A 17,651-nucleotide genomic window follows, 5' to 3' on the forward strand; every position below is an offset into this window, starting at 1 on the left:
AATCATTAAGAAGATTACAAGGTGAAAAAGAAACAAATTATTTGAAATGTTTAATTAAAAAAAAAACACAGTGTACCTGTTTAAGTGCAGCCTTAGCCTCTACTGCCTCTGCTGACTCAGTCATTGATACTGGAGCAGGAGTTGACATGGCTTGAGGCATACTTGAACGTTTTGGGGTTGATGTAAAAGAAATCTCCTCTGGCAACATACTTGAAGCTTTATAAAAATTAAAGCTACATTTTAAAATCACCAAATATACAAACAGAAGATTGAATATCAGTCATTTGGTGTTGGGCAGGCTAGGAGTTCTTAGAGCAAAAAACTTATATATTTCATATTTTCCATATGCCATCTAATGATAAACACTGAACAACACAGACCAACTAAAAAAAGGTTCCAATCCTCTCCATAAATCATTTTAGAAAGCTATCAACTACTGTGGAAACTTATGAGTTGCTAACACAAGCCTAACCTTGCACTGGAATGATAACTCCAGTTGTCTGAGCTAACAGTACGCGGTACATATCACGCTGACGAACTATAGAGTCTACAAGCTGCAGTTGAACATGACGTGCTTCACGCAGTTTCTCTAACTCATGGATGGCTTCCTCAAGTTGACTCTGCAGCTCAGAAATTCTGAAACAGAGAAAAGACAGGATTTTGTTTCCTTTTAACTGTATTTAGACAGCAACAATTATTAGCCAAGGTGGCATTTTTACAGAGGCATTTAAACTATTTAATCACAAGAGGCCTTCAAAACTGTTTATTCCATCCTTGGAACTTTAATTAGTATCACTGGGAGTTCTGAGCAAAGATAAAGGGACTGGATAAGGCCCTTGGACTTTAACAAATTTTCTTTTAAAAAGTGAGCAAACATAACTCAGAGTCACATATCTGCAGATATCCTATTGCTCATCTTATCTGAGCTCTCAGTTGTTTTAACTTTTAGGTACAGTTATAGTACCTTGTTAAACTGACAACACAGAAACATTTGCAGTCCATTTAGCAAACACAAACCATGTTCCGCTATGCCACTGATTAATCTGACTGGGGAAATAGAGATTCCCTCCTCTTAAGCAGGGGGAAGGCTATATAGCAGTCAATTGGCTGGCTACCTCTTCCCCACATATATTGACGGGATAAATTGGATACTACAAGGAAATAAATTCTTGCACTCTGCTTGCAAGAGGATCTTCCTATCCCCTGGCAATGCTTTTAGGCTTTGACTTTATTGCAGCACAGCTGGACTAGTATTTGGTGGCCAGGGTGCCAAGTCTCTGTCACATTTCCTGCCATGCTCTAGGCCAGTGGTGAGCAACATGCATCCCACAGGCCGCATGGGGCCATCAGGGTAAGCTGATTGCAGGCTGCGAGACATTTTGCAGATGTTGACCATCTGCAGGCATGGCCCCCCGCAGCTCCCAGTGGCCACGGTTTGCCGTTCTGGCCAATGGGAGCTGTGGGAAGCAATGGGCTGCAGGGATGTGCTGGCCGCTGCTTCCCACAGCTCTTATTGGCCGGCAACAGCGAACCACGGCCAGTGAGAGCTGCGGGGGCCATGCCTATGGACAGTCAACGTCCGTAAAATGTATCGTGGCCCGCAATCAGCTTACCCTAATGGGCCGCATGCGGCCCGCAGGTTGCCCGCCACTGCTCTAGGCTATGGCTGATTGGCATTGGTCCCCATATCACGGATCCGCTTAAGAGATGGGATTTTTTCACCTTCCATGAGCATCCACTATGTGTACGCAACAGGTTCATAGGTTTTGCTATTATTTAGGTTTTCTTCACATAGTTTCAAAGTACCTGTAACTTTATGGAGGCAAGAGACGGATTTGAAGACAAGAGACATTATTAGCGGCATCAGAGCAAACTATCCCACTGCGTAGGAAAGATCGGAAGTATGTCAAGAGACCACCCTGGCTTAACCAGGAAATCAAAAAAGAGTCCTACAAAAAGTGAAAACTAGGTCAAATTACAAAGGATGAATATAAACAAACAACACAAGTATGTAGGGGCAAAACTAGAAAGGCCAAGCCACAAAACGAGATCAAACTAGCTAGAGACATAAAGGGTAACAAGAAAACATTCTACAAATACATTAGAAGCAAGAGGAAGACCAAGGACAAGGTAGGCCCATTACTTAATGACGGGGGGGAAACAATAACAGAAAATGTGGAAACGGCAGAGGTGTTTAATGACTTCTTTGTTTTGGTTTTTACCAAGGTTGGTGGTGATTGGACATCTAACATAGTGAATGCCAGTGAAAATGAGGAAGGATCAGAGGCTAAAATAGGGAAAGAACAAGTTAAAAATTACTTAGAGACGTTAGATGTCTTCAAGTCACCAGGGCCTGATTAAATGCATCCTAGAGTACTCAAGGAGCTGACTGAGGTGATATCTGAGCCATTAGCGATTATCTTTGAAAAGTCATTGAAGATAGGAGAGATTCCAGAAGACTGGAAAAGGGCAAATATAGTGCCCATCTATAAAAAGGAAAATAAGGACAACCTGGGGAATTACAGACCAGTCAGCTTAACTTCAGTACCCGGAAAGATAATGGAGCAAATAATTAAGCAATCAATTTGCAAACATCTAGAAGATAATAAGGTGATAAGTAACAGGCAGCATAGATGTGTGTCAAGAACAAATCATGTCAAACCAACCTACTAGCTTTCTTTGACAGGGTAACAAGCCTTGTGGATGGGGGAAAGCAGTAGACGTCGTATATCTTGACTTTTGTAAAGCTTTTGATATGGTCTCACATGACCTTCTCATAAACGAACTAGAGAAATGCAATCTAGATGGAGCTACTATAAGGTGGGTGCATAACTGGTTGGAAAACCGTTCCCAGAGTAGTTATCAGCAGTTCACAGTCATGCTGGAAGGGCATAATGAGTGGGGTCCTGCAGGGATCAGTTCTGGGTCTGGTTCTGTTCAATATCTTCATCAATGATTTAGATAATGGCATACAGAGTATACTTATAAAGTTTGCAGACGATACCAAGCTGGGAGGGGTTGCAAGTGCTTTAGAGAATAGGATTATAATTCAAAATGATCTTGACAAACTGGAGAAATGGTCTGAAGTAAATAGGGTGAAATTCAATAAGGACAAATGCAAAGTACTCCACTTAGCAAGGAACAATCAGTTCCAGACTTACAAAATGGGAAAAAGCTGCCTAGGAAGGAGTACTGTGGAAAGAGCTCTGGGGGTCATAGTGGACCATAAGCTAAATATGAGTCAACAGTGTAACACTGTTGCAAAAAAAAGCACACATCATTTTGGAGTATATTAACAGGAGTGTAGGCAAGACACGAGAAGTAATTCTGCTAAAGACGGCTAACTCGGCGCTGATTAGGCCTCAACTGGAGTATTGTACCCAGTTCTGGGCGCCACATTTCAGGAAAGATGTGGACAAATTGGAGATAGTCCAGAGAAGAGCAACAAAAATTATTAAAGGCTAGAAAACATGACCTATGAGGGAAGAGTGAAAAAATTGGGTTTGTTTAATCTGGAAAAAAGAAGACAGAGGGTACATGATAACAGTTTTCAAGTACAAAAAAGGTTGTTACAAGGAGGAGGGAGAAAAATTGTTCTTCTTAATCGCTGATAGGACAAGAAGCAGTGGGCTTAAATTGCAGCAAGAGAGGTTTAGGCTGGACATCAGGAAAAGCTTCCTAACTGTCAGTGTGATTAAGCACTGGAATAAACTGCCCAGGGAGGTTGTGGAATCGCCATCATAGGAGATTTTAAGAGCAGGTTAGACCAATACCTGTCAGGGATGGTCTAGATCAGGGGTTCTCACAACAAATTTTTTGGTGGCCTCAGAGTGCAATTTTTCCTAAAACACTTAATTAACTTTAGGAAAAACAAATGAATATGCACATAAATAAATTACAATGATTTGGACACGTATGTAGGATTTTTTTTTTGCAGACTCAATAATAAAAATAATGTACAGTTGTCTCTATTCTTTACTGGACCTAAACAGAATAGAAACACAAATAAGGTGCTTTGCACGTTCTTGTATTTTTTCTTATTGTTTCTTTTGCTTTTTTGGTTGCTTTTTTATTTAGACTTGCTAGCTACTAAGTCTGCTGTGAAAAGTGATATTAACAAACACACAAATATCACTTTTCACAGCAGACTTACTCAGCCCAGGCAATCCGGGGACAAATTGAGCCCTGGATGGGGAGGTGGGTACGGAGGCAACGGGAGCCAGGGGCAATGGGGCACTAGGAGAGCCAGCGAGGGTCAGAGGTGATAGGAGGGGTGGTGAGCTCGGGGAACAGAGCCCAAAGCCCCATGGCTGGAGGCTGCCACCTCTCACCCCAGAGCTAAAGCCCGACCCCACCGCCCCTGGGAAGGTGGGGAACTCACTAACTGCCTGCTTTTCCAGCTTTCGTGTCTTCAGAGAGGGGCCACTGCTTTGCCCCCCAATCAATAACCACCCAGAAGGCTGTGACTGTAAGAAAAGCCCCCGGTGGCCGCATCTGAGAAACGCTGGTTTAGGTAATACTTAGTCATGAGATGAATGGAGGGGACTGGACTAGATGACCTCTCGAGGTCCCTTCCTGTCCTATGATTCTATGAATGGCAAGATGGGCAAGGGCCTTTTCCACCAAGAACAATTTAGAGGCAGCCCCTTATTCATGCACATTTCTTCAAACAAAAATTGGGATAGGTTGGGGGGGGGGGGGAATTTAGTTGCAAATGTATTGCACAAGGTGGAGTCTGCTAGGAAACTTGTCTGTTATGGTCATAGTTTGAGGACATAAGCACATTGGACCAGCTTTAATTCCAGTAATGGGTTTTGCTATTTCAAATTTAGCCCAACGAATGAAGTTACAGCCACTCACTTGAACCATAATATAACTGTGTGCAGTCTTTATTCACCAATCATTTGGTGACAATACAAATCAACTATTAGTCATCAACAATGAAGAGTAACTATTAAAAGCAAAGTACTTATTAAGGGGACACTATCACCCCAAAAATCTTAAACTCACTTTGCCTAAATAGATTAATAAGGAAATCCTTAGGCAAAGTAAAAAACCTAGCATTCAATGCAACTCCTATTACACAAACGTAAGGCACAAATTAAGACCGGGGGCTTGGCATATGTTTTCATCCATCAACATATTTATCTGTTTGGAAAATGTGAAGCACCATTTCAAGAAGTTATAAAAGTGCCAAGGTGGCAAGGTTTGTGTGGGTTGAACTGAAAAATAGTGGAAAAAAGAAGAGATGCAATATGAAGCCTAGCAACAATTTTAATCTGCAGCCTAAATTTTGGCTGACTAATGCTTTTGAAAATAATTATCGCTTTTGCAAGTAAATTAATATGAACCTCAACATGAAAATTCTTCTGCTTAACATACAACCATAGAAATGTAGGGCTGGAAGGGACCTCAAGAAGTTCAGCCCCCTGTTTTCTAGGGACAATCCCTAACAGGTGTTTGTCCAACCTGATTTTAAAAACCTGCCAATGATGGGAATTTCACAACCTCCCTTGGAAGCTTATTCCAGAGTTTAACTATCATCATAGTTAGAAAGTTTTTCCTAATAACTGACCTAACTCTACCTTGCTGCAGATTAAACCCTTTACTTTCATGTCCTGTTACTGGCAAGTATGAAAATTTTGCTGAAGGAGGAAAGTTTACCTAGATGAAGTCGTTTCTTGTTCCTCTTTTTCTCTAGCCTCCCCAAGCTCCCGAAGAGCCACCAAGAGACGCTGATTCTGCTGCTGAAGTTCCTCAATATTTCTGTAGGAGACTAGATGCTGGGATATTACTTCAGAAGAGCTACTTATGTCAGCAGAGCTCACTTCTTCATCACGAATTACATGATTGCCTCTGGCTTCCTCAAGTTCCATTAAAAGCACTCTCACCTGAAAAAGAACATTCAGGTTATAAAACTATAACTTATATTTGGTTTTCAAAATTTATTTTTACAGACAAACTCTTTAGAAGCAAAACACTTGAGTTCTGTATTTTCTAACTTTCTATAAAGTATTCTGTCTAGAATTAAAATTGACTGGCACAGTTTTCTTTACAAATATGAATTAAATTTCACTAAAACCCTCTGAGGTTAATAGGAGTTATCCCTTTACAGTGAGACAGAGGTTCAGTCCTTTGTCCAAGGTCACAGAATCCATGTTAGAGTCAGAACTTGAACTCAGGTATTCCTGACTCACAATCCTGTGCTCAGATCAGTGGACTTTCCACTTCCACAAAAACAAAATCCAATTCATATCGCAATTTTCTATGTCAGACATGCATCATGTTCTCCCAAAGATGACTTAAGCTTTTGATAAGTTGAACTTAATCTAATTTTATAAGCAGAAATGGAAATAGTACACTGCCCCAGGGAAATGCTTTTAAGGACATCAGCAACATCAGAGGTGTACTTCACACAAAGCCAATCTCAGAATGTACTATACAGCAACTGATCACTGAGTTAAACAAGAGTGAGAGCATTCCACTACTGTATTAGGAAAAAGAAATGAGTAATATTTGTTCTAACCTGCTGTGAAAGGTCTTTCACTTGTATTTCCAGTCTTTGGTTCTCTCTTTCCAGTACAGAAGCATGCTTATTGGCTTTATCAGTGTCCTCTTGCAATCGCTGAATTTCCTATAAAAAAAAATAAAAAATTTTTATATAAAACATCTACAAACTCAGAATTGATCAACACTTCCCGCTACAGTGATCATGCCAAATATGGCGACATTTTTTTCTGAGTAACTATAGTAAAAATACAGCTATTGTGCCTCAAAACAACCAAGTATTTGTTTACTCCTTTGAGGCTGGAGTCTGAGTGTCTTTTTCCACAATCAAAACTAGAAGAAACCAAATAATTACTTTTGCAAATTATACTTTAATTATTTTGGGTAACGCCACACAGTAAAATTATAGGATTGTATTCTTCAAAGCTGCCTAAAGGATTTGGAAACCCAATTTCCATGATAATTAATTGGAATTGGAAATCTAAATCCCATTTTGTTTAGTTACTCAATCCCCTATTTTTGGTACCCCCTTTCAAATTAAGATCAACTATGTAAAGCCTTAATTATAAATTTGTTTTCTTCTACAGAAGGTCACAACACTACAGGTAAACACACTGTTCTAGAACTGTAACAGAGGTCATGAACAATCTTGTCCATAACTGCTCAAGAACTGGAAAGCACAAAACAGTTTCTTTTGTACAACACATCATTTACTAGAATCCATTCACTATGTTTACAAATTTAGGGGATTAGCACAATAAATCTGCATGCTCTGTATAAGTCATTTCCTGCCTTTCTTTTTTAATATCCATACTGACCTTCATAGCTTGTTCAAGCTTAGCAGACAAACTGGCTACAGCTTTTTGTGACCGTTCATACTCTTCACGTTGCCGTTTTAAAATTGGTGCTTTGGCTTCCACTTCCTGTACTATTTCATCCAAATACTTATTAATTCTCTTATTTTCCCGCTTCTCCAGAAGTAGCTGATCCTGTGTTTCCACATACGCATTGTAAAGCTGTGTCAAGAAAACATTTTTTGAAAACTGTAACCAACCACCTCAAAAAACACTTTTCTAAAGGAGCAGTGAATTTGATATGGTTTGTGAGTGCTACAGTGAGAGGAGCTGAGTAGTACAAAGGAGACTGTTCCAAGGAGACTGAGGATTGGAAGAGCCTTGGTGTCATCCTGCAAGGAGTAACCAGGCTGGTGGAAGTCAGGGTAAGGTCACTATGCTGTAAGCAGGCTGATGGTGTCAGCACTCTGAGCCAAAGCCGCAGAGCACAGAGGCACCCAGGGTTACAGGGAAGGCAGTGACACAACGCATACTGTTCTGAGTGAACCTCCAAAGTGTAGCAGCAGCAATCAAGTGCTTTGCTGGATTAGGGCCATGGACACTTGAGTAAATACTCTGTATCCATGTTGTTAATGTTATAAGAAAGATTTTAGTCAAAGACCCAAATAGATAAATGGATTTTGAGTCATCAATTTATAATAAACTAATTCCACCTACCTCAGTTAACTTCATTCCAGGTTTCACCACTTTGGCTACTGCTGCAGCAGTAGGAGACATGGCTGTCAGCTCTTCCTCAGACAGTATAGCTCCTGGATAGGTTAAAACCCCAAAACATATGTCAAATCATACATAAAATAGAGAGAAATAAAATGTAAGCATCTGCGGAATATGTAAGCATCTGCGGAATACTATCTAGTACACAAATACTATGCACATATGCTCAAAGACAAACACATACTGTACATAGACAACAATCACTACAAATAAGGTCTTATCAACCTTCTCCTCAAAAATAACGACTAGGAAAAAATTCCATTTGGTTCTAAAATCTTAGAAATTAGAAATAAAATACACCTAATTATAGTGTAAAATTGTTCTTTATAATATATAGTGCTTTGTCCAGTCTAGTTATAAGTGTTCAAACAATCTCAATGTCAGATTCTCGAGTCTTCAATCACAAAATATAAACAAACAATTTAAATAGCAGGGATGCCCCGAAATACAATGGCTGGCAGAGCTCAACTGTGCCAAACTACAAGTGACACTCTAGCAGAGTGAAAGAAGAAGAAGAAAAAAAATGCTACCTTCCACATTTTATAAAATTAAAACAAAACACAACAGTAATTGGTTCTCTCTGGTATTTGGACTCTAGCAGATATATTTAGATTGATCTCTACTACATAATATTGTCCCATCTATACATAATATTGTCTAGATGAAGATTTAGTGCACTTATTTGCTTTAGAAATTGCAATCAAAAACCCTTTTTGAAAATTACTTAGTATATAAAATCTGGCACTTACGAAAAGTTCAAGTGTTATCCTACCTTTACGTTTTGTAGCAGAAAGTAAATCATTAGCATTCTCCAGTTCTTTCTCTAACTTGCTAATCTTCTCTCTGAGTTCTTTTTCCATTGCAGTTTTAGACTCCTCCATCTCAGCCACATGATCCTCTGTTGCTTTGTTAGCTAAAAATACATATAATTTTTTTCTCTCTTTAAAAAGAGTGAAGTATACAAAAGTATCTTTAAAGAGATTTCTTAAATGTCCTCTACGAAGGACATTAAATCATTCATCTTAGAAAGAAAGTAATAACTGGTATTCTGCTGAATGCAGAAGAGGGCTAAAAATTAAACAGCAAGATTAGGACAAGCCAATCTAAAATAATGAGACAGACATGAAGACACAGGTCAAATTTCTTTAAAGACATTCTGCAGAAATTATATCTTCTCAAAATCACAATAACGTTAAGAAAATTCTACAAGTACATTCAGACATCATGGGAATGTACGAAGATTTTTTAACGTTTTTTATAACTATAACAAGACAATTCAACACAACATTTAAATAACATTTCCCACAGACGAATAGTGAAAAAATTCCCTTCACAACTGCCATTGTTTTGGAGGTGTTTTTACTCAAACTGTTTAACTAAACAGGAACAGAAAACAAAACCATTAAAAACTATGCAATTTTTATAAGTAGCTTCTCACCTTCACCTGCTTCTTGCAAAAGTTTGTGCAGCTCCTCTACTGCTCGTGTCAGCTCATTGCTCTTTGCTTCTGAATCATCTGCAGCACTCTAAATACAAGTGTATTATTTAATCTTTTGTTATTGAACAGTTACAAATAAGGTAGCTCCTCAGAGGCCAGGAACCAACAAGATGTTGGTATAAATATGTAACACACACCAAGGTATTACTCTAATTGGAAACAGTTGGCCCTTAGTGTAAGTCCCAGCAATACTGTTATTAAGGGTCTTGAAATTCAGGTGCTAACTCCCCATTTTAGAGGAAAATGGTCAGTTATTGACATAACCAAAGTTATTTAACATCTTTGCATGGCTGTATTTCAGCAGTATTTTTAGGCGCCCAGCTGTCTATAAAAATAATCAAATTTATAAACTTCTTCTAAAGTATGAGATTTTCGTTCTTAGATATAAATGCTTTTGGCAAGTTAGCATTTATACTATACTTTTCACTTGAATAGCTCCTTCTTTTGAGAATCGCAGTGTGATTGGCTGTACAAACAATAGAATTACTGCTTTGTAACACTCCTGTGAAAAAACATTATCCTCCATTTTAAAGGGAGAGCAACTGAAGCAGAAAGAAGTTAAGGCCCACACCTCTCTAGAACTTGCCTCTAATTTTGGGTGCCCAGATTTAGACTGCTAGGATCTGATTTTCAGAAATGATGAGAAACCACAATTCCTGTTGAAGTCTATAGACCCTGTAGATGCTCAGCAACTCTGCAAATCGGCCCTATATAAGATGGACACTCAAAAACTGTGGCACAAAAATTAGAGGCCAATTACATTTTTTGTAGATTTTTTCTTATAAACAAAATTTGTTTTAATAAAAACCTCATGCATAATGAACCTTGTTAAGCAAATATTTATTTTTTTATACGTAAAAATAGCAGCAAACTCCTATTTATATATTATTAAATATAAGTATACATACACATACGTATAATTCAGAGAATCATAGGCCTGGAAGGGACCTTGAGAGGTCATCTAGTCCAGTTCCCCTACACTCATGGCAGGACTTATTATTTAGATCATTCCTGACAGGTATTTGTCTAACTTGCTCTTTAAAATCTCCAATGACTGAGATTCCACAACCTCCCTGGGCAATTTATTCCAGTGCTTAACCACCCTGACAGTTAGGAAGCTTTTCCTAATGTCCAACCTAAATTGCAGCAAGGGCAGTTTAAGCCCATTGCTTCTTGTCCTATTCTCAGAGGTTAAGGAAAATAATTTTTCTCCCTCCCCATTGTAACAGCCTTTTATGTACTTGAAAACTGTTATGTCCCCTCTCAGTCGTCTCTTCTCCACGCTAAACAAACCACATTTTTCCTGAAATGTGGCACCCAGAACTAGACACAATACTCTAGTTGAGGCCTAATCAGTGTGGAGTAGAGTGGAAGAATTACTTCTCATGTCTTGCGTACAATACTCCAGCTAATACATCCCAGAATGATGTTTGCTTTTTTGCAACAGTGTTAACACTGTTGACGACCGCTTCCCCCCCATCCACAAGGCTTGTTACCCTGTCAAAGAAAGCTATTAGGTTGGTTTGACACAATTTGTTCTTGACAAATCCATGCTGACTTTACTTATCACCTTATTATCCTCTAAGTGTTTGGAAATTACCGTATATACTCGTTCATTAGCCCGTTCGTTTATAAGCCGACCCCCAAGATGGTTAGGTAAAAATTGCAAAAACTGTATGACCCTTTCATAAGCCGACCCGATATTTCAGGGGTTGGCAAACTTTGGCTCCTGGACCATTAGAGTAAGCCGCTAGAGGGCCTGGACGTTTTGTTTACCTGGCGCGTTCACAGGCACAGAGCCCCTCGGCTCCCAGTGTCCGTGGTTTGCCGTTCCCACTTCCCGCAGCTCCCACTGGCTGGGAATGGCAAACCGCGCACACTGGGAGCTGAGGGGCTCCGTGCCTGTGAACGCTCCAGGTAAACAAAACGTCCCGACCCGCCAGCGGCTTACCCTAATGGACTGGGAGCCAAAGTTTGCCAACCCCTGCTATATTTTAAAAGTGGGCATCACAAGAAACACTCAAAAGTTTTGCTAGAATTATTTTAATGTAACCTAATGAAAAACCTGTTGTTATAATAACTGAACAAAATAATTATTCACCTTCAAAATTACAGTCAATATTTAAAATCAGTAAATGGATATTTAAAACAAGTAACTCAGAACAATATGAGACTTTAAAAAGTCTTAAAATCCTTCAAAGTCTGAATCAGTCTCTGATTCACCAAACAGTTCATTAAACTCTGCTTCAGTCACAGCTGCACCTGCATTGTCATCGTAGATGTCGGCAGTGTCGTCTTCAGACTCAGATTCCTTCTCATCATCAGCCTCTGTTGTGCCATCATCAAATACGGCATCATCTTCTGACCCGTCAAGTGTATTGCTGATACAGCATTTCCTAAATGATTTTTCTATCATTTCCGAGGGAATGGACATCCACGCGTCCTTGATCTACTGGGCGACCAGATTGATTTCGGGCTTCATAAGATTCCTGCCTTTTGTCAACTTCGCCATGCCTGAGCACATCCAGTCAGACCACATTTTGCGTAGCCTGTCTTTAAAGGGTTTGTTCAGGCAGACATCAAGCGGTTGTAGAACTGAAGTTAAGCCTCCAGGTATTACAGACAAAGTAGTTCTCATATTTTTGGCCACATTTTTCACCTCATCCGTCTTGTGTGCCCCGAACATGTCCCAAATGAGCATAGCAGGTTTCTTGAAAAGTGCTCCTGGTCTCTTATTCCACACTTTTTCCAGCCATTCAACAGTCCCATTTTCATCCATCCATCCCTTTTTGTGTGCACGTACGATGACACCAGCAGGAAATTTCATGTTTTTAGGCAAGGTTTTTCTTTTAAAAACAACAACAGGAAGGAGCTTTGATCCATTTGCCAAACACGATAAAACCACCGTAAAATGGATTTTTTCATGGCCAGTGGTTTTAATTAAAACTATTTTTTCACCAATACCGGTTACCATTCTGTTGCTTGTGAGATCGAATGTCATTGGTGTTTTGTCCATATTTCCTATTTGTGACAGTTCAAATGTATATTCCTTTCGATATTTTATAATAAACCTTTGGAAAGATTCGATTTTTATTTCCAGATCTGTTGGTAGCTTTTGACCTATCTTTGTTCGCTAACAAAGACAGAGACCATGATGGTTCATGAAGTGAGTACACCAACCCGCTGATGCGACAAACATTGATGGCTTTACTGACTTGTATTTGTCGTCTTTCGACATTTGCAGATCACACAGACGAATTCCAGTTCTAGTGACAATGTACCCATTTTGTTGACATTCAACAACCCAATCATTGAGATCTTTCTCCAGCTTAGGAAATGAAGCGCACCTCGTTGGACATTTTTTCTTGGCATGTCTTTTAGTGTTTTATTTTTTCGCCATTCTCTTACTTGCGTCTCATTGATACAGAAATCACGAGCAGCGGCACAATTATTGTTTGCTTCTGCATATTCAACAAATTTAAGTTTGAACGCTGCGTGATAAGCATGCCGTTTTCTTTTGATTTCACCGTTCATTTTAAATACTAGCATGAAAATAGATTATTATTATTGTAGTTATAGATTTTGTAGGACTTTATATAGGAATGTCACCTGCTTTATCACTGTCAAATTATTATTGTTCTTTATTTCAAAGCAGCCCTGTAGAGTGGCATGTCTGTGTGGATAACAGACTCTTTTAGTATTCCTTTCAAGCCAATCTAGTCCACTAAACAAAGCCTTTGCAACTTTAAAAGGCTGCAGTATTGACATCAATAAATAAGTATCTACCAACTTCCATGACTTTTTGAAGATAATCGCTAATGGGTCAGAAAACTCCTCAGTCAACTCCATGACTAATTACATGTGTAGAATGGTAGTCCAGTAGATTACAAAAAGGTTATTGGTAACTCTACTATTATTTGCAGGTATTTCAGCTCACATTTATCATACTGAAATTCTAGTTGAATGTTTTTGTAAGACATTAATTTTTATCACATTCACTTTTACGTAGGTAAAACTTTAAACCCTGACTGTGATAGCTTTTCAGCCTCGTACTGAATTATTCTAGGCTAATACAGCACCAGCTTGCTCACTTCCCGACTATACCATTAATACTTGGCACTATTAATTTCAGTGGACTTTTAGGAGCCATACAGAAGAATATTGCAAGACTACAAAATAAGTTGCACAGGCATTGATTAAGACCATTATTAGTGAGCACTGCACTTTATCATGATTAACACATTTACAATACAAGGAAATTCCATACAGTAGGTAAGATACTTCCTCTATCATTTTAAATGCAGTTTTGCTTAATCTGTAGAATGAAGTAAAATAGCAGGTCTGAGTTGAGCAATGTAAGATTTTAAATGCATTGTGAAATAACACCATCATTACCACAACCTACAAAGTTAGGGTCATTTCAAGCATTTGGCCACATCAACTGCCCAACCCAAGCTTATTCTCCCATATCCTTCTTTCAACATGTCAGAGTAAATCTGTGCATAGTGTCCTATACTGTCTATGAAGTTTTTGAGATATCTGTTCCTTTTAATGAAAATGTATGTGATAAAAGTCACTATCTTCTTGACCAGAAGAAACTAAACAGGACTTTGGAGGATTAAGGAAGAGAACCATCCCCCCATCTCACATTAACACTTTATATAGGCAGAAATATAGCTCTGGGGAAATAGTCTGACCTGTACCACACTCCAAACCCCGGACCTACGTCCATATAATTCTAATATGAATGTATCCAACATTCCCAAACTTACCTTGTACAAGTTAGATAACTTTATGTGGGCATTTAGTTCATTATGGAATCTTTCTTCCATACCAGCTTGCTGTTCTTTTGCCTGATGAATAAAAAACATGAATTCATAGCACTGGTTCTGTTTCAATTGAAAGCCAGCGAGGTGGCAAAGTTTGCAGACAATATTAAATTACTCAAGATAGTTAAATCTAAAGCTGATGGCAAAGAGTTACAAAGGGATCTCACAAAACTGGGTGACGGGCGAACAAAATGGCAAACAAAATTCAGTGTTGGTAAGTGCAAAGTAATGCACATTGGAAAACATAATCCCAATTATACATACAAAATGATGGATTCTAAATTAGTTATTGCCACTCAAGAAAGATCTTAGAGTCATCGTGGCTAGTTCTCTGACAACATCTTCTCAATGTGCAGCAGCAGTCAAAAAAGCTAAAGGAACATCAGGAACCATTAGGAAAGGGATAAAATAAAAGCAGAAAATATAAGGCCACTATATAAATCCATGGTATGCCTACAACTTGAATACTGTGTGTGCAGTTCTGGTCGTCCCATTTCAAGAAAGGTATATCAGAATAGGAAAAGGTACAGAGAAGGGCAACAAAAACAATTAAGGGGATGGAACAGCTTCCACATGAGGAGAGATTAAAAAGATAGACTGTTCATCTTAGAGAAGCAACGACGAAGGGGGGATATGATAGAAGTCTATAAAATCACGAATGGTGTGGATAAAGTAAATAAGGACATAACATAGGAACCAAGGGTTACCCAATGAAATTAATAAGCAGCAAGTTTAAAAGAAACATAAAATAAGTAGGTCTTCACACAGTGCACAGTCAGCCTGTAGAACTTGTTGCCAGGGGATGTTGTGAAGGCTAAAAGTATAACTGGGTTAAAAAAAAAAAAATAGATAAGTTGATGGAAGAAAGGTCCACAAATGGCTCTTGGCCAAGATGGTCAGCAGTGCAACCCCACATTCTGGGTTTCCCTAAACCTCTGACTGCCAGAAACAAGGACTGGACAACAGGGGATGGATCACTCAATAATTGCCTGGCTCTGTTCATTTCCTCTGAAGAATTGGCACTGGCCACTGTCGGAAGACAGGATACTGTGATAGATGGACCATTTTTCTGACTCAGCATGGCAGTTCTTATGTTCAAAGTGAGGTTTTTATAAGTTTAAGAATTATACTGTGGCTGTTAGAATACATAGAAGTTCAAAAACAAAAATGTTTCCTCAGACATACAGTACTACAGACCGAACAATGTGGAAAAGGGCAAGTTATTGAATAAGATTTTTTTCCCCGTCTCAGAAGTTTGATTTTTTTCCAAAACCAGCCATTTTAATTTACATTTGAGAAAACATGATTCATCACATAAACGATACATACAAATGACAAAGCAAAGATCAGGTCGTTGCACAAACCATTAAAAGAACACTTTTACATTTCTTTATCAATGTTTCAATCATATGTGCCATTGGCTTATTACAACAGAATCAGGAGATCTAGTTTGTTCTACGTTTCTTTTCCAGTTTTACTCTTTGCACTTCTCTCAGAATGGATATGAAAATATGCCAGTTCATTTCATTTTTAGGCTTTCATACACTTCCAAAAAGCTGTAACATTTGAGTGGCAAATATTACAGGAGAATATTTGTTGTTCCCTCCCCCGGCCAAAAAACTGTCTGGAACTTTTGTAAAAGTTGGAAGCTGTTGGCCCTAAGTAAAAGCTTTCTTAAACTCCTACCCTCCTCCCACCCACCTTTGCTCAAAGTTGCTTTATAAGAAAGAGAGTAGTAAGTTAAAACTAATACTCTCCCCCATCAGAGTCCTTCCTGCTTTGCCTGGACACTGCAGCCTGCAATGTAAACTCCCTCCCCTCTATAGATTGGCAATCCCAACAATACCTCGGTACAATGGGGCAGATTAGGGTAGTATTGTACTTAATTCTATTAGATACAGGAGATAATTTTTCTAATTAAAATACTGAAGCTCTCTTAAATGCCGCCACACTAGATTACAGTTTACAAAAGGTTTTCTTACCTCCTTCAATTTAGTCAAAAGATCTTCCACATGTTTCTGTAAATTTTCATTTGACAATTTTAAGCTGTTTACCTGCTCCTCCATTCTGGAAACCTGTGTGAATAACAGGTATTAAACATAAGATGATTATTTTTCATTTACAACTACATATATTTTTCAAATGGTACTTCAACAGAAATGCAGTATCTGATTATTATCGACCATAATATACATTTCAAAGTTTCTAATTTCACAAGTGATAGTATAAAGGCCGTTTTTTCTAAAGAATTTTGCCTCTGTGCAGCTATCTAAAAGCAGCCAGATTTTCAAAGGTGCTTTGCATCCAGGCGCTTATGACAACTGAGAACACGGAAAGTCTGGCTGCCTCACTTACTTGCCTAACAGGAGCTGACCACTTAAGTAGATGTCTAAATAGGAGCTGATTAGGGATGAGCTATTTTGAAAATAAAGCCCCACGTTTTCCCCCCACTCAAAAAACACATGCTAAAATGAAGCTGCATTACCAGTACAATATTTTTGTACATATTTTAAAAAAACAAATTCTTTTTTAGCAAGAAATTGTATTTCTGTATATTTTCACTAGCACTGTTGTATTACACATTGTACTTTCAGCTATTTCTAATTTATCGTCACTAATCTTACAAAAATAGTCTTCAATTGCTCTACCTTACTTTAGATGTCCATACCAATATATTCATTCCCTGAAAACTATAAGTGACCAAAGCACATAATGGAAAAAAGCACAATTCCCTACCTTAAAACATATCCCCCAAAACTTCAAGAATGTACATGAAAATTTGCCCCTTTACATGGAATTCAATCCATAGTGAAGAGTGTCAGTGCTATAAAAATACCTCACTCAAGAAGTCAAGGGGTTTAGACTCCAGATAATTGTTATCGTATCTTGACTAAATTTTGTTTTCTTTTTTAAAATTACTTAGAAAAAATATTTGTATTATTTACTGCTTTACCTCTTCTTTCTTGTTCTCCAGACTACATTTAAGCTCAAGGATTTCATTTCCCTTTTCCCTGGCAATAAGCAGGAGTTCATCTGTTTTGGCTTTCAACTCAGTGTGCAGCCACGTGTTCTGATTCTGTAATAATTCCTTTTCTTGCTCCAACCTTTTCTCACGATACTAAAAATAAAATTGTGAAAGACAGCATGGTAAAACTAAATAAATTAGCACTTGTAACAAGACTACTTTCTACGCAAAACTTCTTCACAAATTGCATGTGTGTGTGTTAGTGGTTAGCTCAGGTTTGGGGT

The 17,651-nt window shown here is 38.4% G+C and overlaps 1 protein-coding gene across 1 annotated transcript in view; it reads right to left on the reverse strand.

The window, feature by feature from the left end:
* The window catches only part of LOC113407204 (nucleoprotein TPR-like), a 70,088-nt gene that overhangs the window by 43,697 nt on the left and 8,740 nt on the right, over positions 1-17,651 (reverse strand). Inside the window, exons 6-16 of the mRNA XM_026655373.1 lie at positions 17,356-17,520; positions 16,385-16,477; positions 14,346-14,426; positions 9,514-9,601; positions 8,848-8,988; positions 8,019-8,110; positions 7,326-7,523; positions 6,527-6,634; positions 5,665-5,891; positions 473-636; positions 77-216 (exon numbers count right to left, since the gene is read on the reverse strand). Of these exons, the coding sequence (XP_026511158.1) occupies positions 77-216; positions 473-636; positions 5,665-5,891; positions 6,527-6,634; positions 7,326-7,523; positions 8,019-8,110; positions 8,848-8,988; positions 9,514-9,601; positions 14,346-14,426; positions 16,385-16,477; positions 17,356-17,520 (1,497 nt within the window). The remainder of the gene's footprint in view (positions 1-76; positions 217-472; positions 637-5,664; positions 5,892-6,526; positions 6,635-7,325; positions 7,524-8,018; positions 8,111-8,847; positions 8,989-9,513; positions 9,602-14,345; positions 14,427-16,384; positions 16,478-17,355; positions 17,521-17,651) is intronic.

The sequence above is a fragment of the Terrapene carolina genome, unplaced genomic scaffold, assembly GCF_002925995.2.
Source record: "Terrapene carolina triunguis isolate 2854851 unplaced genomic scaffold, T_m_triunguis-2.0 Scaffold210, whole genome shotgun sequence".
Taxonomy (NCBI): domain Eukaryota; kingdom Metazoa; phylum Chordata; order Testudines; family Emydidae; genus Terrapene; species Terrapene triunguis.